Here is a 21,375-nt window from a genome sequence, read left to right on the forward strand (position 1 = left end):
TTTGTTTGTATGTGGGAAAATGCCAACAACGTTAGGAAATAATCAATTTAATCAAATTAATATGGAAAAAAAATCAAAAAGTTGTGTCTGGTTCTAGTATTTCATATTTCCTAGTTCCTACTGCATGAGTTCAGATGTATTAATTCATGCACTTAAACATTAATGTTCTGATTTTACTGAAACACTTGTTCTGCAATACTTCCTTTACTTTTGTGATCAAAAATATTCAATCTCAATTCTGAGGCTGCTCTGTAAATAGTTTTCAAATAAACAATACACATATCAACGTCTGATCTTTCCATATCAATTTCAGATTTAAAATAATGTATTGATGTAAACAACACCCACTAATTTCCAAATAATAAATAAGAGATGCATTCATCTGTGTATCTCCTTTGATCCGCATTAGTGATATTTTCAGCACCAGAACAACGAAGCAAAGAAACAGATTCCTGAGTTTATGTTAGTAATTTTATTTATTAGGTGCATCTGACCTGTTCTATTTTTCTCTGAAATGAGATCAAATCAGTGCTTCTATGGGTTGTCTCCTCTCTGCACTAGAAACATGTTCACTGTAATGCATCTTGATGTTCTTAACAAATAAATTAAATCAAAGATATTGGTCAATAATGCCAAATATGTAAATTTGTGTTTCAGTCATTTTTATACTGACTTAAAAATACTTCATTAAGTCTACTAAGCAGGGGTGTAGAAGGTGTTTAACAGGGCCAGCCCAGTAATGATCTTGGACCAAGATAAAGGGGGCAGAAAGTCAAATAAAGGGAGGCAGAAGGAGGCGTTTTTCCAGACGCCAAGAAAAATTAAATGCCGAATCCCCCCTGCAAAGTGTGTCACTGAGAGTTTAAAACAGAAATTATTCTTGTGCAAATATTGGTGTACTCACCTTTAATACTAGTTATTAAAATGCAGCAGTCGCTGGACTGGTGCAGTTCAAAGTGGAGTGCATCAAATAAAACAATATTAACATAAAGGTGAGACGTGTCATAATTTCAACCCCCCCCCCCCCCCCCCCTCTATTCTATAAATAATTCAGCAGATAAACTAGTAGTAGCACATTCAGTGTCAAAGAAAGTAAAATGTTATCAGGAGAGGGAGAATGTTTAAGTGGTTAGCAGCAGTGTTCAAGCCGATGGCCCCCTCCATGAGGCCACCACAGCTCAGCTAAACATCATTGTTGCTTCTTCTGGGGAGAAAAACACTTACAGAGAAAAAATAAAGTTAACAGCTCAAATAGCAGGAAATAATCCACTTGAAGAGCAAATTGTAGAAGAAAGTAGTAGTGTGTGGAAAGTGGTTAGTACTTTACATTTAGACAAACACTGTCAGCATTTAGACGGTGTTTGTCCTAACCCTAAAGCTTGGTTTATGCTTGACGCATTCACTTTCTGCGCGGTGATGCGGCTCACGGACGGAACGCGCTTCACAGCTTGCAGCGTTTATGGTTCGTGCGGCTTGTCTCTGCGGTGAGCCAATATTCTCCCAAACTGTAGGGGGCAGCATGGAGCTCTACAGCATGTATCCAACATTACACCGTAGTAGAAGTAGAAATTACTGTTGTTTACAACATGGCGACACCACGGATGAGACGTGCGAGGTTATTACTTGAAGAGGAAGAAATTGTATGTTTACTATTGCAACGCAGCAGACGACGAAGGAGATGGTCCACTCGTCCATTAAACCAAAGTAGACGAGACGAAGGTGAATATAGTTCCTTTGCGAAACCCATGCGTGGAATCGATGAACAGTCACATTTCAAGTACTTTTGCATGTCTGCCAATAGATTTGACGACTTGTTGCATCGTATTCGACCACATATTAACCACGCAGCGACCCACAGTAGCCCTGTGAAACTGGAAGAAAGACTTGCTGTCACGCTTCGTGTGCTTGCATCAGGAAACAGCCAGCAAAGCGTGGCACAGAGCTGCAGGCTGGGATCCACAACAGTCTCCCTCATTGTCACTGAAGTCTGTGAGGCCCTTTGGTCGGCGTTGTGCAGTGATTTCGTCTCATTACCTGACAAAAACAAGTGGGCAGACATCTCCCAGGAATTCTGGCGTGTTTGGAATTTCCCAAATTGTTTGGGTTGCGTGGATGGAAAACACGTGATCATAAAAGCACCACCAAATGCAGGGAGTGATTTTTTTCAACTACAAAGGAACCCATTCCCTTGTGCTCATGGCTGTGTGTGATGCTAACTACAGATTTAGCATGGTGGACATAGGGGCATATGGGCGAGAGAGTGATGGTGGAGTTTTTCAGGAGTGCATGTTCGGGAGCAGGCTGCTCCATGGAACCCTGGACCTACCACCCCCGACCAACCTGCCTGGTTCCACAACTACTGTTCCACATGTGTTCCTAGGTGATGCGGCCTTCCCTCTCCACCAAAACCTGATGCGGCCTTTTCCAGGTATGTTATCATTAGGATGTGATAGGATAAAGATTTCTTTAATTGGGATTATTATATAACCTAATCTTTTAACTTGCAGGAATAAACCTTGATGACACACAGCGGATTTACAACTACCGCCACTCACGTGCCAGGAGGGTGATAGAGAACAGCTTTGGCATCCTGGCAGCCCGATGGCGGATCCTGAGACGACCAATCGACTTCCACCCTGACAAATCTGTTAAAGTTTTGAAGACCTGTGTGGCTTTACACAATTACCTAAGCAGCACTGATGCTGCCAACACCCCAGCCACCCGCTACATCCCACCCAGGTTCTCCAACTCTTTCACATCTGCAGGTGATGTGGTGGATGGGGAATGGAGAAGAGTAGTTGCCGGCGACAGCAACCTGTTGGATGCTGGACAGCTCAGCAAGGCACGAGCAACTCGGGCTGCAATTTCAGCCAGAAATGAAGTAATTCTTCCTGTCACCGCAAGGACTTGTACCTTGGCAGGAAAGCGTGCTAAGGAGAGGTACACTGAATGAAGCCTCTGGTCTGCTCTGAATCGTGTCTGCAGATGGAAGGTCATTTTCAATTGTGCCGTCAGTTCATTCAGTTCTCTAGGCAACAAGGAATAGAGCTCAACTCAATGCGTTAAATCACACCAATTGTTGTGTTCAAGGTAAAAAAATGACAGTCAAATGAAAAAACAAAAAATAAACCATAAAAAATCTACCGTGAATTGTTTGTCTCTATCGCTTCATACAGCAGCTGGTAGATTTTAAACTGGGCAGACATTTTCTTTTGAGATGGTATTTTCCCAAGCAAGTCAGCAACAACATCTCCAAATCTAATATCTTCGGTGTCATTTAGGACAGCTTCGTCATGCTCAATCCTGTCGAGCCTTTTGAGCAACAAGTCATCCTTCTTCTTCCTCCTCTTTGGTGCTGGGCCTGGACTCATGAAGACACTGGTTAAACCTGAACAGAAAAGCAGTTTTGTAAATATTTTAAAATTCATTTCCAATTAACTAAGTACAACTGCACGTACCACCACTGGATCCTGGAGAGGAGAAGACCTTTTCCATTGGACAACTGTTGGAAAACGTGTCTTGGAGGGTGCGTGGGCATATTGTGCTGATTTCAGATGAACTGGATGAGGATAATGAAGGAGACGGCGTTGGGACGGGGAGGGTGGGGAATCAGACTGGAGGAGATCTGCCTCTGATTGTGATTCCTCCTCAACCTTTAAAATAAATAAATTAAAGTTAACATATACTTATTTTATTGAAGCTGTTTGTTATTTAACATTAACTCATTCACTGCCAGCCGTTTCCTGATCGCTAACGGCCTTCGCTGCCAGCATTTCTCATCGTTTTTACTGTTTTTTTTAAGAGTCACAGAACATTGCGCACTAGGATTATGTCGATGCCAAAACAACCAAAACAAAGCGGAGACTCACCTCATCAGGAAGAATCTGTGTGTTTCGAGCGTTATCCGTTCTTTCATAATCCGTTGTTGAATTGTGATTGGCAGACGCTTTTCCGGTTCGCGCCTCACTTTTTTTAGAGGAACGGCCCAAAACGGTCTCCTAATACATGGATGGTCTGCTTCCTGATCATGTGACGTGTGACGTATGCGGATGAAGATCGGCTTCAGGGCTGAGATGTTTGTTCTCTCAGCGCGGGGGCTCGTTCTGATGCTCAAACAGTAAAAAAAATGCAAATGACGACTTATGTTGTCATTGGCAGTGAACGGTTGGATCTAAAATGACGACTTCAGGCGTCAATGGCAGTGAATGAGTTAACAGAAAAAATATTAAGTCTTTCTATGCATCCTGTGATCAGACACATTTCTTAAACCTTCACAGAAAAATAATTTTAATACTTACCACGGCTGATGTCACGTTGGTCTCTTTTGCTCTATGTTTTATGAAAGTTGAGAGCCAACTCAGCTCTTTTAGAATTGGTGGAGTGTTGTGGTTTCCACCAGGATCACCGCTTTTCCCTTTGTTCCCCTTCCTTGCCTTTACATATCGGTCCCTGATGTTTTTCCAGCATTTTTTTCACAGCGTCCTCGTCTTTTCCGACAGTGCAAGCTATTTCTCTCCAAGAATTACTTACAACATGTTGATCACGGTGATCTTTGAGAGCTGAATCATACAAAGGCCTGTATTTACGAACCTCCGCCACAACTAGTTCTTGCCAGTCCGCCACGTTTTTCCGCGTCTGACCGTCCGCGTGGTTAGAAAATTTCCTAGGTGCGCGTTGCGGAAATTTTGGGCTGCGCGGAGACGCGGTGGAGGGGCGTGGTTGTTAAAGTGACGCAAAATGACGCAACTTTCCCGCGCAGAGCCGTGCGGACCTCGCGGACGCGTCAAGCATAAACCAACCTTAACCAGGGCAAACACCTGGTCTCTATAGTCTCTTTTGCTCTCTCTCTCTCTCTCTCTCTCTCTCTCTCTCTCTCTCTCTCTCTCTCTCTCTCCTCTCTCTCCTCTCTCTCTGTCTCTCTCTCTCTCTCGCTCTTCCTCTCGCTCTCCTGCTCTCCTTCACTCTCAATCTCAACCTGGTCTCTACACTCTCTTTTGCTCTCTCTCTCTCTCTCTCTCTCTCTCTCTCTCTCTTTCTCTCTCTCTCTTGCTCTTCCTCTCACTCTCTTGCTCTCCTTCGCTCTCAATCTGGAAAAACCAACAATGGAAAGGGGTTTCTGAGTGACATGCGGCAGCCCGCGCACTGCCAGTTATTCCCTAATTAAACTGTTTCGGTCATTGGACTGACTCAGGGGGAATTCATGGAGTTATATCTACTGAACCTAACCCTAACCAGGACAAACACTGTCTAAATGCTGACAGTGTTTGTCCTGAGGACGTTTATATTTCAGATCACCATTGCATTTTCTTTAACTTGTCAGTTTCTGCGTCCCCACCTCCTGCTCGCCGTATGGTTAGTTCTCGTTTTCTTAATGAGAGCACAGCTAGCAATTTTTCTGCTGCTTTTGATCCACCCTGTTCTTCTGATAACGACCAAGATTCCTTAACTTCTCAGTTTAACGAGCACTGCCTCTCCATTCTGGACAACATCTGTCCTGTCAGAACCAGATCAGTTCCTGCAGTGAACCCTGCTCCCTGGTTTAATGACAGCCTTCGCAGCCTGAAGCGCCAATGCAGAAAAATTGAGCGCTTGTGGAAGAAAACCCATCTCCATGTCCATCTGCTGCATCTAAAGGATCTTCTGACATCCTTTAACTCTGCAGTCAGTGATGCCAGGGTTTCCTATTTCTTCAACCTGGTGTCCCAGAGCAAAGGGAACCCCAAGGTGCTGTTTAACACCATCAGCAGCATTGTGTCTCCTGCCTCTCCTACAGCCTCCATCCACTCTGTTGCAGACTGTGAGAACTTTCTGTCTTTCTTTGTGGACAAAGTCAATAAGGTTAGATCTAGCATCTCTCCTTCAGCCTTATCGCTGCCTCTCCCGACTCCAACCAGGCCCATCATCCTAGATAGCTTTGCTCCTGTTTCTTTGCCTGAGTTAACCAGACTAGTTAACTCTATGAAGATCTCTGCATGCCCCCTCCACATCTTACCCTCATCTTTGTTTAAAAGTGCTTTTCAGTCCATCGGTCCCAGCATGCTCTCTATAGTTAATGCTTCTGTGGTTTCTGGTCAGGTCCCTGCTTACTTTAAGAACGCTGTAATCCACCCGCTTCTTAAAAAACCGAGTCTCGACCCCTCTCTCCATAGCATCTTCAGACCCATCTCTAAACTTCCGTTCATCTCCAAGATCTTGGAAAAGGTTGTGGCTAAACAACTCACAGCTGCTCTTGATGAACATAACATCTAGGGCTGCAACAAACGATTATTTGGATAATCGATGAATCGGATGGGGTCTCGACACGATTAATCGATTAATCGGATTACATGGGGAAATTTTTAAAAACTGCTAGGGAAACGTTATTTCTCTCCTTCCTTCACTTTATTTAACACAACATTATTAGAAAACAGTTCAATAGCAGAAAAACAACATGCCATCACCTAAATTGTCTTATAAGGTGTATAGACAGAGACCCTAAGCTACATCTATCTGTGACCTAAAATGTTTGGTCCAAGTTAAACAGCTTAAGGGCAATTCTCATCTGTTTTGTTTGATCTCATCTGTTGACATTTATTATAACTGGGGATGTCAAACAACTATTTTTTAAATGTAATTAAGCATAGGCTGTGAATTAATCAAAATTGATCACTATTTCCAAAAATGACTGAAAAAATACCAAATAAAACAAAAGTAAATGAATGCCATCCTCCTTGTGATGATGCCCTGGGCAACTGCCATAAAGTCACATCAAGAAATGCTGCTGATCATTCCAATGATCCCAAATAGACTCACATTAGGCCACATGAAAGCAACTGAACCCAAAAATATATTAACCAGTATATAACGGCACTCTCACACAACACGCCTGCAGCAAAAGTTACGCCGGGGACACACCGGCCGCGGAAGCGCCGCGAAGCGCTGAGAAGCGAATTGCTCACGAAATTCGGCCGCTGCTCGCCGCTCCTCAGTTCAGATCAGACGCGCCCCAGTCGAGGCGCGCCTCGGCTCAGCTGTAGTTTTTCTTTTAAACACTCGGTGTCCTCCATTTCCTCTCTGCCTTTTCTCAGCTCTTTTCCTCTACGTTTGAGTGTGTGTGTGTGTGTGTGTGTGTGTGTGTGTGTGTGTGTGTGTGTGTGTGTGTGTGTGTGTGTGTGTGTGTGTGTGAACCTATGGTATGAGTTGTTTCTGCCAGTTGAATCTCTTGGAACCCGCTCCAATTCTTCAGCTGTATCCTAGCAGTTTCTTCCGAAATGGGTACGTAGATAACCATGTTTTTCGGGGGTCGTACAGCTCCTTGTGTTTCTCAACTTCCATAATTAATTTAAAGTCATCCATCTCAACTGCTTGCCTCAGACTTTCTGCCTCTCTGTCCTGTTTGCTCCGGTGAAAAGACACCCAAAACCACACACGCACACAAGTTCGATGTGTGTGTGTGTTCGTGTGGTTTTTCTGCAGTGTCTGATTACAAACACATTTGACTATTGCGGAATTTTATTTTGAAATGCCTTATTTTGTTAACTTTACCGGCCTGCCTCTTATGTCTACGTTTGACTTCCTGCCAGAATTGACGCGATTCACCCGCGGCTCGCGAAAAAAATAGAGCCAACGCCGAAATGATCGCTGCACGGCGCGGGCTGGAGCGCCGGCGCGAGGCGATTCGCGGCGCTTCGGCGGCCCATGTGGTCTATAGAATAGCTTAACAAGGGCGCCGAATGAAGGCTGTCCCATTTTCGCGGCGCTTCCGCGGCCAGTGTGTCCCCGGCGTTAGGACTCCTCCCTCCCTTTTAAAAGCGTTTTTGCTTCCGAGGACATTGTGGTTGTAAAACCACATGCTAGTAGTCTGGCCCCGGTGTGATCAACCAGTTTCTGCGGGAACGTGACGGCGGAACCAGGGCCAGATTAACACTTTGTTGTACCCTGGGCAACAATATTCAAGGGCTCCATCATCACGACCTGAGGATCACCATAATGTGGTCACATACAGAATATTTTACTGTAATATACAGTAAATATACTCAATACTTGAATGCCTGACAACACGTAACCCGCCCAGAGTAACCTTTGACCCACCTCGTGTGGACTGACCATTGAGGAGAGGGTCTTAACTTGAGGCCCTCTCTTCCTTGGTCAGTCTGCATGAGACTGACTCTCAACTGACGTTCAGTCATAGGCAGCGAAGCGTCTCTGTGCAGCGCAAAAGCCCGGGTGGACAGTTTGTTTAATACTGGGTGACCATATTTCCATTTCCAAACAAGAGGACAGGGGATCTGTGCCTATGATGTCACACTATGGCAACGCCACACAAACCATGTTGGGACCCATTTTTTGTAAGAACTAAATTAATATCAGATTCTGCCAATAAAAGGGCTCTAAAACAAGTCATATGTAAATATTTTGCATATTTAATGCAAAATCTCATTTTTCTGCTTTAGTGCTGCAACAAGGTTTTATTAATATGAAATTATTATACCTTTTGTTTTACTACAGCATTGGTAAGCTTCCTGTGCACGGATTATTAAGGATGCTTGTTTCAGCTGTGAGATTAGACGATAGGATCAATGAAAACATAAGTTGTCCCACACTCCATGGAAACTTTCAGAGAATCCACAAATAGTGGCTTTCAAATAGTTTAGTTACTTTTTGCAAGTTTAGAAAAGCAGCAGATGAGACAGCATGTCTGATAATTTAGTTTTTCATCTGATAATATTAGAACATGTCAGTAATGTCTGAGGGGCTTTTATAAACACTGTATAACTAACACTACTGGAGAAGGTATGGATTACACAGAGGCTTCTGGGGAGCCCAGTTGGGGGGGGGGGGGGGGGGGCATTTTGCCTTGGCCCCCAAAATGTCTTGAAACGGCCCTGGGTGTGTGACTGAGTTTTGAAGGTGATCTGAATTGTATCAGATGTATAAATATGTTTTTTACTGGTAAAAACGTGTAGTGGAGATAAATCTACCTACATTTTACTTTTCAACACTTTGTTTTGTTTTCTTGTTTTTATTTAACTATTTTCCTGTCCTGTCTGTCTCTCATCTTCCTGCATCTCCTCTTAATTCTCCAGAAAATCTGTTGCCTGGATTCTTACCTTTTCACCTCATCAGTTACTTTTGAGCAGATCAAAGGGATCCCCTGACCGCAAAGCGCGTTTTCGATGCTGCGTGAGGTGACATCACCACAGCACAGGTGATGAGCTCCGCAGTTGCAGAGCGCTTCAGGCACAAATAAGACAGAAAATAGAGAACATGTGCGGACATGAACGATCGTGTGCTAATTATAGTTTTTTGGTTGCGCCACTTTGAGAATGGACCGTACGCTGGAAGCAGCTGCCTGGATCGCTGCGCAACAATGCGCTGTGCCGCTCTCTGCTCAAAAGAGTCCAAAAATGATATAATATAGAAAACTTTTTTCCGGCTTCCCTGGATGTGTAGGATATACAGCTCCCCCATAATTCGATCCCTGCTCCTGGATGAAAAGCTGGACATTTTCATCAATACAAGAACCCGCAGTCCGGACGCCCGGACAGAGAGTGAAAAGTGGACAAGTCCGGGGAAAACGGAACGTACGGTCACCATAGTCCTCATAAAGCGGGAAATTATAGATACAGTATTGTGCTCGTGCCCTGGGCCCTTTAGAGTTCGTGGGCCCTGGGCAATTGCCCAGTTAATCCGGCCTTGGGTGGAACCGGTTCGCAGCAGCGCAAACCTTGCGCTGATCTGCCGGCTCTCCCTCGCGCTGATCTGTCGGCTCTCCCTCGCGCTGATCTGACTTGCTCTGCAGGCGGGAAGGGGGCGCTTTTGGGAGAGTTGTGCGACACAACTAATCGATGACGCAATTCGTTGCCAACGCTTTTAGTAATCGATTTTCATCGAATTTATCGATTCGTTGTTGCAGCCCTAATAACATCTATGATAGCTTCCAGTCAGGTTTTCGTATAGCTCATTCTACTGAAACAGCTCTTCTTAGGGTCTCCAATAACCTTCTGACTCACAGTGATGCAGGGGACTGTTCTGTTCTGGTCCTGCTGGACCTGACTGCAGTCTTTGACACTGTTGACCATCGTCTGCTACTGGAGAGGCTGAGAGACTGGGTAGGCCTATCAGGAACTGCTCTGGAGTGGTTCTCCTCTTATCTTTCTGAGCGCTCCTTTTCTGTGGCCGTCTCCAAGTTTAGGTTCTCCACCACCTCTCTTAGCCATGGTGTCCCACAAGGTTCTGTGCTGGGGCCTCTGCTCTTCCTCCTCTATCTGCTTCCTCTTCAGCACATCCTGAGCTCCTTCAACGGAATCTTCTACCATCTTTATGCAGATGACATCCAACTGTACATCTCCTTTAAGCCCCATGAGATGTCTAAGCTGCAGCTGTTACACACCTGCTTAGACTCTATCAAAACTTGGATTGCTGGGAGCTTTCTACAGCTGAATGAAGATAAGACTGAGATCCTCGTCTGTGCCCCAGACAAGCTGGTTCCCAAAGTCGGAGACTCTTTTGGTTAGCTTGCTTCTCACACCAAACCCTCTGTCAGGAATCTTGGTGTGACCTTTGACCCAGCTCTTACCCTGGATTCTCATGTTAGTTCTCTTGTTCGCTCTTCCTTCTTCCATCTCAGGAACATTGCTAAGCTGAGTCCCATTCTGTCCCGCTCTGAACTTGAGACAGTTCTCCACACCTTCATCTCCTCACGCTTAGACTACTGTAACTCTCTTTTCACATGCCTGAGCAAAACCTCCCTGAACCGTCTGCAGGTGGTTCAGAATGCCTGTGCTCGGCTTCTGACCAAGTCCTCCAAACACACTCACATCACCCCGCTTCTCCTCCAGGTTTACTGGCTGCTAGTCAACTTCAGGGTTCATTTCAAGATCCTGGTTCTGGTCTATAGGGCCTTACATGGACAAGCACCATCATACATTGGTGATCTTCTCAGTTCCTACACTCCCAGCAGGTCCCTGAGGTCCAGTGATCAAAGCCTACTGGTTGTACAGCACCAGGCTAAAGACCAAAGGTGACAGATCATTTGCTGCTGTGGCCCCCAGACTCTGGACCTCTCTCCCCCTGAGCCTGAGATCAGTGGACTCAGTGGTCTCCTTTAAAAAGCAGCTGACGACTCACTTGTTCAAGCTTGCTTTTGTATGACCTTCTTCACCACTCTCTCTTTATTCTGCTCTCCCCACCTATTCCACCTTCCTCAGGATCCACTGATTTCCCTCTTTCCTTTTCACTCTCTTTCTTCACATTTTTTAATCACAATTGTCTATTTTTTTCTCATTTTAAATATATTTTCAATCATTTTCTAAATTCTTTTTTATATTTTTAGATTTTTGGTTTTTGTGAAGCGCCTCGTGATTTTTATCTTGAGAGGCGCTATAGAAATGATATTTTTCTTCTTCTTCTTCTTCTTCTTCTTCTTCTTCTTCATCATCATCCTCCAGCAGTCTAAGCCTATAGCAGCATAACTACTGAGATAACTTGGATAACCTAGCTTTTCAGATGCAGGGTTTCCCTCAGCGCCTTATAAGCCTGGCGGCCCGCCAGGCTTTGCTTGGCCACCCGCCAGGCTAAGCGTCATGCCCCGCCCCCCTTTTCGACCCTACCCTGTCCGCTGACACGAAAGGTGCAACGAAACTAGAGCCCTCTATCAGCTGATATTGTTAAGAAACAGCAGCAGAGTGCACAACCCCCACCCCCCTTCACAGAGGACCGCTGCGGGTCGGAGCATGCAACCCCCACCCCCACCCCGATGGCCTAAGCCGCCAGGCTTAACTCATTTTCCCTGAAAACCTGAGATGGAAGCATGATGGAGGCAGGGCAAGGGAGAGCCGTCTTTACTGACTGTATTCTCCACTGTACACTCCACATCCCTCTACTACCCTTGTATTGTATTTGCATTCCACCTTCTTAGGGTTCTACACAGTGCCGGTCCATCCTACAGGCGAAATAGGCAGCCCCCTAGGGCTCCATCCAGGTGGAGGTCGCTAAACTGTGCCCACACCATCACCAATAACTCGCCCAAAGAAAATGCGTAACGTTCAGCTATCCATTTATATCTGCATTCTTCAATATTTATTAAAAACAACTAGAACTTTGCGATTTAGCAATAAATTCTACTGAGGCCAGGGTATCCGCGGGTCCTTAAAAAGTCTTAAATTTGCTTTCACAAATTTAAGGCCTTAAAAATCCTTAAAAATGACAAATAATCCTTAAATACAGTATCCAAAGGTCTTAAATGTCCAAAGACCCAATAAACAAGATTATTTTATTTCTATAAAATTTTCATAAATTTCTAGTTAGTGTTCAGCATTTTTTGTGTATGATGTTGGCGTAAGCAGAACCATACACATTCAGTTGGTTGTGAAAGGGGCCCATTTTTAGATGAGCACATTAGCTGGTTAAGCTAGTGGGAGCTTGCGCCATGGGGAAGTGCAAGTTTAATGGTAACTGGATAGCTTATCCCACGTTGGCGACGTGGTTAGCACCGGTTCCAGGCAATAGCTGGAAATTATAGCTAAAATTTAATTAAAAAAAAAGTTGCTTAAATTTGGTCAAAATGGCCTTAAAAAGGTCTTAAAAAGTCTTAAATTTGGCTCCCTTAAACCTGCAGTTACCCTGTGAGGCAGAAATGGGCATGGCTAATATAAAACATGCAAAATCATCCAAGGATCAAGTGCATAAAAAGTTTTTGAGTGTGCAGGCTATGGTTTGAGAGTTGTTAACCAAAACGCATTGACATTGAAATTGTGCCAATTGCGTATGAACTGCCATGTTAGATTTTTAGTGGCATTTTCTGACTATTGCACCCATTTTACTTCAGCGGAGAATAATAACGATAACTAGAACTGCATGCGGTTATCAATGGGTTCCAAGCCAACAAGCGCAAGTCCCCCACCCGGCCCCGCCCCTGCCTTTGCCATTCCTCAAATGGCCCTACCCCTTAAACACATTTTCTTGCCGGCATCCTGTCAGCTCACTTCAACTGGCACAAAGAAATGAAGACTCAGGAAAACTCTTTGAACCTTTTGCACAGCCTGTATGAAAATCTTTCATAGGCATGGCTAACATCTCGATCCTTATTATCATTTAATCTTTAAAGATTGTGGAGATTTAGTCAGATAAGTTATGTGCTGTATGCGGCAGCAGTAGCTCAGGAGGTAGAGCGGGTTGTCCAGTAACTGGAAGGTTGTAGGTTCGATCCCGACTCTGACCAGACTTGTGCTGCTGTTGTGTCCTTGGACAAGACATTCAACTCGCCTTGCCTGTTGGTAGTGGTTGGAGACACCGGTGGCGGCCTCACCTCTTTTAGTGTGCCCCAGTGCATCTGTGGCAACATTGTTACTAATCCCCACCAGCGTGTGACTGTGTGAATGGGTAACTGACTGATGGTTTTGTTTGGCGTCTTGGGGGGGTTGTAGAACCCTACGAAGGTGCTATACGATTAAATGCCATTTGCCATTTCAATAATTACTAACAATGTTTATTAAATTTTTTAAAAATTAATAAAAAATAATGGTATTACTTATTGTCTCTAGATTCAATCCTATGATTAACTGATTAAATTATTTTTAAAAAATCCATTAATCGTCTCAAAATTACCTAAATATTCTCACATGGCAATGTCAACGTGTGGAATAAAATGCAGTTGTTTTTGTATCAGTAGATGCAAAGCTTTCTTCTAGAAAATTTGTTAAATATAATTTTAATGGTCAACCCCAAACTTAAAATATTTATTAAAAAATGTTATAAAATTAGTAAAAAAAAATTCTCTGATCACCAAAGGTGCATGTGGAATGTTCTATATGTTTTATATTTTTTATATGTAAAGAACTTTCTACCAAGAAACATTTACTTGTTTATTCAACAGTACTGAAAAATTGACATAGATTTAAAGATTTATTAAAAATCTATGCTTTCTTACAAAAATCTCAAAATATTTCTAGATTACCTTTACGATGTGTGACATCTGCCTGTATTTTTATAAGGGTGTGTTTCATAAACTACCTAAACTCTGTGTCAAATTTCAACAAGTTTGGAATAATGGAATTCGCGCTACAACTGCAAACTTAAAAAAAAAAAGAAGAAAAAAACGACTTTCGTAAAAAGAAAGAGCAAACCTCTTCACGGAGCTGCTATTTTTGCTATATGATCTCATTACTATGTAGTTAACACAACCTGAAAGCCTCCTACATGCAAATAATTATTTTTTAAGAAATGTTTCCATTTTGAAATTTTACACGATCATAAACCACACCCACCTTGATCAATCATTACTATATTGATATTATTGTCTTAAGACTGTAATGACTTAAATTACATGTTATTTAATAAGCCATAAGGCGTAGGATTCCATAGGAACTATGAAATCAACCTTATGGATCTGTCAGGTTATTTTAACCAGAAGATTGGAACTTTTTATTGCAGGGATTATGTAACCACTTCGTGTTATTTCAGACAACAGCAGAGAGAGTCAAGTTTTAAAAGTTTAAAGATTTATTACTAAACAAATTTAAACTAGACTAACTTTAACACTAAATGTATGGTGTAACTAAGGTGAATGAGACAGAGAATGGTGTAGTGTGGAATGTTGCTCAGAACCAGCAAATCCGAAGAAGCGATTAGTTCTGATGGGAAATGAAGGTGATGTCTTCGCTCTAAGCTTTGGTTGGAGATTCATAAACACATTCGACGCCATTTGTCAGTCTACATACCCTTCGCGGAAGTCCCCGTCTAGATCAGGAGGTGTAAAGGTCCAGCTTGACCTTTTGGAGCCGAAGCCTGTAGAAGCAGCCGCGGCAGCCGACCACCCGTCTTGAGATACTCCCGGGTCACAACACTTTTGTTGGCATCTAGTGAGACCCAAACCTGGGTCGTGATAGTTCAGCTTTTATTCTGAAAGGAACCGTTGCAGCAGTTAGAACAGCAACAGATTTTATCCAGCTCGTTGTTGGTTCTTTTGGCTGAAGAGCAAAGTTACGGATTGGCCACTCCAACACCTCTAGAACGCTTTGAACTGGCGTTAAAGATGACGTGGGCATAGTTTTATACTTCAGATGTTTTGGTTTATGGTCGAATGAAAAGATGACAGATTTACCAAACACCACCAAAACCATGCCTCTGTCAGATCTGGCAGATTCTGATTGGATCAGTAAAAGGATTGTGTCATGTATTAACGCAACGTGAGATCAGTCCTAGTGGAAACATTTAAAGTCATATTACTTATTATATTCTATAGGATTATAATAAAGTAATTAATATTTTGATTTCACGGATTGGTCACATCTTATTTATTGACTAACACTTTGTTTGGTTAGCTTTATTAAAATATATTTCTTTGATTTATTTAAAGGAGAGAACCCATTCTTCATTCTTCTCTTGAGCTGAAAAGAAAGCAGTTTATAGCAAATGCATGAGACCTTGAGGCCATATCTCATGCAGACTATTTCTGTGTCAGAGGAGAGGGGGAACATGACTTATGGTGGAAAACAGTCATTTCATACCATTACATATCCCCCCTTTTCAATGGTACGGTGGTCTGTACAGAGACCACCTGGCGTTGAACAAACCAGAGTCCTAAAGGGACTCCGATGACAGGGGAAGGTACAGTTCCCCAGGAAGAGGCCAAAAGCGGTGAGATACGAACCCCACTCCGAAGAACAGTCTATGGTTTCAACTGTCTCGCATAATCCCATTGGAAGCACAGAAGTCAGCAGATGATTAAGGTATCCACGTGGAGGTAATAATTTGAAGCAGGAGCAAAAGTTTATATATCCACGGGTAGGGATTACTTACAAAATAGTGTATTGATCTTTGTAATAGCACTTATCGTGATTCAGTGCGGGAAAGAGCAGCAGGCAGGTCAGGTCCCAGCGAGCAAAGTATCCCAGCAGCCATGCCGGAACAAACGGACGTGCAGGTCCTACGAGCCGGAACACCCCTCAGGAGGAGCAGAATCCGATGACGAGTCATAGGTCTACCCCCAGGGAGCGAGGATCATCAGCGAAACTCAGGAGAGGAGAGAGAGCACAGCACAGGGCACCTCAATGTAGACATAACAAAATGGCGTCTAATGCAAATTAACAAACAAAAAGAAACCTAGCACTGTGAGTACCTGCATGTACTATGTGTAGGCAATTATGCGAATTAGCATTTTAAGTGAAGAAATGAGTGTAATGCAAAAAGTGGTGCAAAAAGGATAAAATTAATAAAACCCTATACTGCGTATGGGAGAACTCACTGCACTAAGTAAAAATGTCTTCAAATGAAGGGCAAAATTGTTTGTAGCCCATAATGGTAAATTAACAAAGTTAATCAAAGTTTTCTAAACGTAATCACAGTAGTAAAGTTCTATAAAAAGTTAGATATATGAGTGTCAAAGAGCATTAAAATGTAAATCAGTGATGTTAGTAATCAACCTACATGTGACTGCACCCAGCAAATAGCAAATGCATGAGACCTTGAGGCCATATCTCATGCAGACTAGTTCTGTGTCAGAGGAGAGGGGGGAAATGACTTGTGGTGGAAAACAGTCTTTTCATACTGTTACAAGACTGTATAATGAAGACATCCACAACGTTTCATGCAGATCCAATAATCCATTTCGACAGTATAAATTCTTTCTATTTACAGCGCCCCATACTGTTCGATCAAGCTGAAAATTAACATACACACTTGAGTTGACCTTAGGTACTGTTGATCTGAAGAGCTTTGAAAAATGTCAAAATCTTTTAAAGTTATACTAAAAAAACGTTTTTATTTAAAAATAAAAAATTAAAAAGGTAATAGTTCCTAAAATAAAAAAATAAAAAAATAAACACCTTCACATCGTTTGGTCAGCCGCTCGTCCCCTCTTGTCAGGCAAAGTTTCGATTTGATTGGGTTTAATGTAGGGCTGCAACAAACGATTATTTGGATAATCGATTAATCGGATGGGGTCTCGACACGATTAATCGATTAATCGGATTACATGGGGAAATTTTTAAAAACTGCTAGGGAAACGTTATTTCTCTCCTTCCTTCACTTTATTTAACACAACATTATTAGAAAACAGTTCAATAGCAGAAAAACAACATGCCATCACCTAAATTGTCTTATAAGGTGTATAGACAGAGACCCTAAGCTACATCTATCTGTGACCTAAAATGCTTGGTCCAAGTTAAACAGCTTAAGGGCAATTCTCATCTGTTTTGTTTGATCTCATCTGTTAATATTTATTTTAAATGTAATTAAACATAGGCTCAAAATTGATCACTATTTCCAAAACTGACTGAAAAAAGACCAAATAAAACAAAAGTAAATGAATGCCATCCTCCTTGCGATGATGCCCTGGGCAACTGCCATAAAGTCACATCAAGAAATGCTGCTGATCATTCCAATGATCCCAAATAGACTCACATTAGGCCACATGAAAGCAACTGAACCCAAAAATATATTAACCAGTATATAACTGCACTCTCACACAACAGGCCTGCAGCAACAGTTAGGACTCCTCCCTCCCTTTTAAAAGCGTTTTTGCTTCTGAGGACATTGTGGTTGTAAAACCACATGCTAGTAGTCTGGCCCCGGTGTGATCAACCAGTTCCTGCGGGAATGTGACGGCGGAACCAGGGCCAGATTAACACTTTGTTGTACCCTGGGCAACAATATTCAAGGGCTCCATCATCACGACCCAAGGATCACCATAATGTGGTCACATACAGAATATTTTACTGTAATATGCAGTAAATATACTCAATACTTGAATGCTTGACAACACGTAACCCGCCCAGAGTAACCTTTGACCCACCTCGTGTGGACTGACCAATGAGGAGAGGGTCTTAACTTGAGGCCCTCTCTTCATTGGTCAGTCTGCATGAGACTGACTCTCAACTGACATTCAGTCGTAGGCAGCGAAGCGTCTCTGTGCAGCGCAAAAGCCCGGGTGGACAGTTTGTTTAATATAGGGTGACCATATTTCCATTTCCAAACAAGAGGACAGGGGATCTGTGCCTATGATGTCACACTATGGCAACGCCACACAAACCATGTTGGGACCCATTTTTTGTAAGAACTAAATTAATATCAGATTCTGCCAATTAAAGGGCTCTAAAACAATTCATATGTAAATATTTTGCATATTTAATGCAAAATCTAATTTTTCTGCTTTAGTGCTGCAACAAGGTTTTATTAATAATAAATTATTATACCTTTTGTTTTACTACAGCATCGGTAAGCTTCCTGTGCACAGATTATTAAGGATGCTTGTTTCAGCTGTGAGATTAGATGATAGGATCAATGAAAAAATAAGTTGTCACACACTCCATGGAAACTTTCAGAGAATCCACAAATAGCGGCTTTCAAATGGTTTTGTTACTTTTTGCAAGTTTTTAAAAGAAGCAGATGAGACAGCATGTCTGATAATTTAGTTTTTCATCTGATAATATTATAACTAATACTACTGGAGAGGGTATGAATTACACAGAGGCTTCTGGGGAGCCCAGTTATGGGGGGGGGGGGGGGGCATTTTGCCTTGGCCCCCAAAATGTCTTGAAACGGCCCTGGGTGTGTGACTGAGTTTTGAAGGTGATCTGAATTGTATCAGATGTATAAATATGACATGTGTATAACTTATTGTTTTTTACTAGTAAAAACGTGTAGTGGAGATAAATCTACCTACATTTGACTTTTCAACACTTTGTTTTGTTTTCTTGTTTTTATTTAACTATTTTCCTGTCCTGTCTGTCTCTCATCTTCCTGCATCTCCTCATAATTCTCCAGAAAATCTGTTGCCTGGATTCTTACCTTTTCACCTCATCAGTTACTTTTGAGCAGATCAAAGGGATCTCCTGACCGAAAAGCGCAGAGCGCGTTTTCGATGCTGCGTGAGGTGAAATCACCACAGCACAGGTGATGAGCTCCGCAGTAGCGCGCTTCAGGCACAAATAAGACAGAAAATAGAGAACATGTGCGGACATGAACGATTGTGTGCTAATTATAGTTTTTTGGTTGCGCCACTTTGAGAATGGACCGTGCGCTGGAAGCAGCTGCCTGGATCGCTGCGCGACAATGCGGAACCGGTTCGCAGCAGCGCAAGTCTGCCGGCTCTCCCTCGCGCTGATCTGCCGGTACTGGCTCTCCCTCACGCTGATCTGCGGCTCTCCCTCACGCTGATCTGCCGGCTCTCCCTCGCGCTGATCTGACTTGATCTGGTCTGCGCGCAACGGCGGGCGGGAGGGGGGGGGGGGGGCGCTTTTGGAAGAGTTGTGCGACACAACGAATCGATGACGCAATTCGTTGCCAACGCTTTTAGTAATCGATTTTCATCGAATTTATCGATTCGTTGTTGCAGCCCTAGTTTAATGGCCGGGAAGAGTTAACAAAAATATGTTTGACATATTAAGCAATTTTCTACTAAAAACTTACTGTGTAAATTTTTTGACTGAAGAAATGAGGAGAAAATTTCCCCAAAATGGGGTTTGAGTACAGTAGCGCCACCTATTGAACAAAATTTTACATTTTTTCTGTGATTGTAGACGACACCATTACTGAAATAAACTGTACATTTCTGGATGGAATATAAATGTTTAATGAGTAAAACGGTGAAGCATTTTAAAGCGTATAAGCCACCCCCACTTTGAAATCAACTTACAAATATGGTCTAAGGGTCCGATAATAAACATTTGTGCCAAGTTTTGTAGAAATCCATCAAGCCATTTTGATAAAACAAACTTTTTGATCCTTTAGCGCCCCTTGTTGGTGAATCAGAACAAAATTAGACACGTGGCTTATAGCTCATATGTTATAAGAATCCAGAGTCTCATCATTTTGTCTAAAAAAAATGGTGGATATCATCAATTAGGACATGTGCTAGCTAGCGCACGGAATTTTACATAGTGTCTGCTTTTTAACATAATTTAGTAATGCTTAGATTGTTACTTAACAATTCAGTGTTGGGGTTTCAAGTTTTTATTGAGAAATTACTACTATTCATCTGCACAACTGGATGTTTTTACAGGGGCAAGAGCAAGATGATGAAGAACCAGAGAGCAAAAAAGCTGCAACAGAGAACACTGAGAAGAAGCACAGGTTTGTCTGCTGTATCATCTCCAAAAATGTTAGATTTTTTTGTTCCTTTTTGTCAATGGTTCTTATTTACTCTTATTTGCTTGCTTCAGTTACTAATATGCTAGACCAGGGTTTGGCAACCTTTTCCCGTCAAAGAGCCAATATTACCCATTTCCCACATTAAAGCAAACACGGAGCCACGGCATTGTGGGTTGGCACACCCCACCCTAAGACATCCGAGAGCTGCTTTAACCGATCACAACAGGTGACGGCAACCAATACCGTTTGCTCGTGTACGTCAAAGTTATCTTTCAACAGAAGATCATTTAAAAAACTATTTGTATAAAATTGATACAGAGGTTGTAGCCCGTCTGTGCCTATAATATTTTGATATTTTTCATCCTGTTAGTGGTTTTAATAGTTGAGCAGGTGCCACTTTTTGACATGTCACACATGTCGCTTTTTAGAATATGTTTAAACTCTTCAGAATACTAATCCAGGCAGTTTGGATTGTTGTAATTAAACTTTGTACCAAACAAAACATGTTGAAGAGATAAGAAAAGGATCTGATCAATTGTTTTTTTTTTCCTCGTTTACCGTGACAGAGATAACGGCACAGTGCACATGGCTCTGGTGTTAATTAAGTTTAATGTTTCTCTTTGCAACAATCTTCACAAGAAGGCAAAACAGTTTAATGACAGGGTTCACATTGACAGGATATTTCCCGCATTTGACAGTTTATTTTAACGGAGAAAGAATAGAAATTACCCCGACGCATGCAGATGTGTTGACATTTTATTCATTATGTACATTGCGGAGGTTGCTAAATCAATCAAACTCAGCGCAGCTCATGGTCAGCACTCACGTAAGATGGACAGTGAGCTGATGATGTGGAGATCTGGGGCTTGGAGCGCATCGCAGAACCCGAGCGCATGCGGGAAGATTCCTCTAAATGAAGCGAGTGTTTTCCAAACCCTGTCTTTAAGAGAGACTTGTCTCTTTGAAAATGTTCCCTGATTATGAAACTTTGGCTAAATAGCGCTTGTTCCAATGTGGCGGCGCATCCATGAGCCTGTCTGAAGAAAAGTCCAGAATCTCATCCTCTTCAGCTCAGAAAGTGCCTATAGAGAGATTTGATTACGCATAAGCAGGCGACCTGTCAACTAGGGTTGGACGATAATTCTATAGTTCAAAATATCAATCGATAATGTGGTGCGATAGAAAAAAGGTGGGTCGATAAAACTTCTATAAAAAAAGTTTCCTTTTTTATTATAACCTGCCAGGTAGCAGCAAATTAGCCTCACTACTTACTCCTAACCAATCAAAACCACAGACATGGGCACA

At 42.5% G+C, this 21,375-nt stretch overlaps 2 protein-coding genes across 2 annotated transcripts in view; both read left to right on the forward strand.

The window, feature by feature from the left end:
* The window catches only part of LOC139070017 (putative nuclease HARBI1), a 15,482-nt gene extending 10,668 nt beyond the window's left edge, over positions 1 to 4,814 (forward strand). Inside the window, exons 1-2 of the mRNA XM_070551566.1 lie at positions 1 to 2,428; positions 2,508 to 4,814. The exon at positions 1 to 2,428 is cut by the window's left edge and continues 10,668 nt beyond it. Coding sequence (XP_070407667.1) covers positions 2,146 to 2,428; positions 2,508 to 2,953 — 729 coding nt within the window. The 5' untranslated portion in view covers positions 1 to 2,145 and the 3' untranslated portion in view covers positions 2,954 to 4,814. The remainder of the gene's footprint in view (positions 2,429 to 2,507) is intronic.
* ccdc12 (coiled-coil domain containing 12) overlaps positions 1 to 21,375 on the forward strand; it is a 101,657-nt gene that overhangs the window by 66,891 nt on the left and 13,391 nt on the right. The window contains exon 2 of the mRNA XM_070551570.1: positions 19,982 to 20,052. Within this exon, the coding sequence (XP_070407671.1) occupies positions 19,982 to 20,052 (71 nt within the window). The remainder of the gene's footprint in view (positions 1 to 19,981; positions 20,053 to 21,375) is intronic.

This window comes from Nothobranchius furzeri, chromosome 5, assembly GCF_043380555.1.
Source record: "Nothobranchius furzeri strain GRZ-AD chromosome 5, NfurGRZ-RIMD1, whole genome shotgun sequence".
NCBI classification, from domain to species: Eukaryota; Metazoa; Chordata; class Actinopteri; order Cyprinodontiformes; family Nothobranchiidae; genus Nothobranchius; species Nothobranchius furzeri.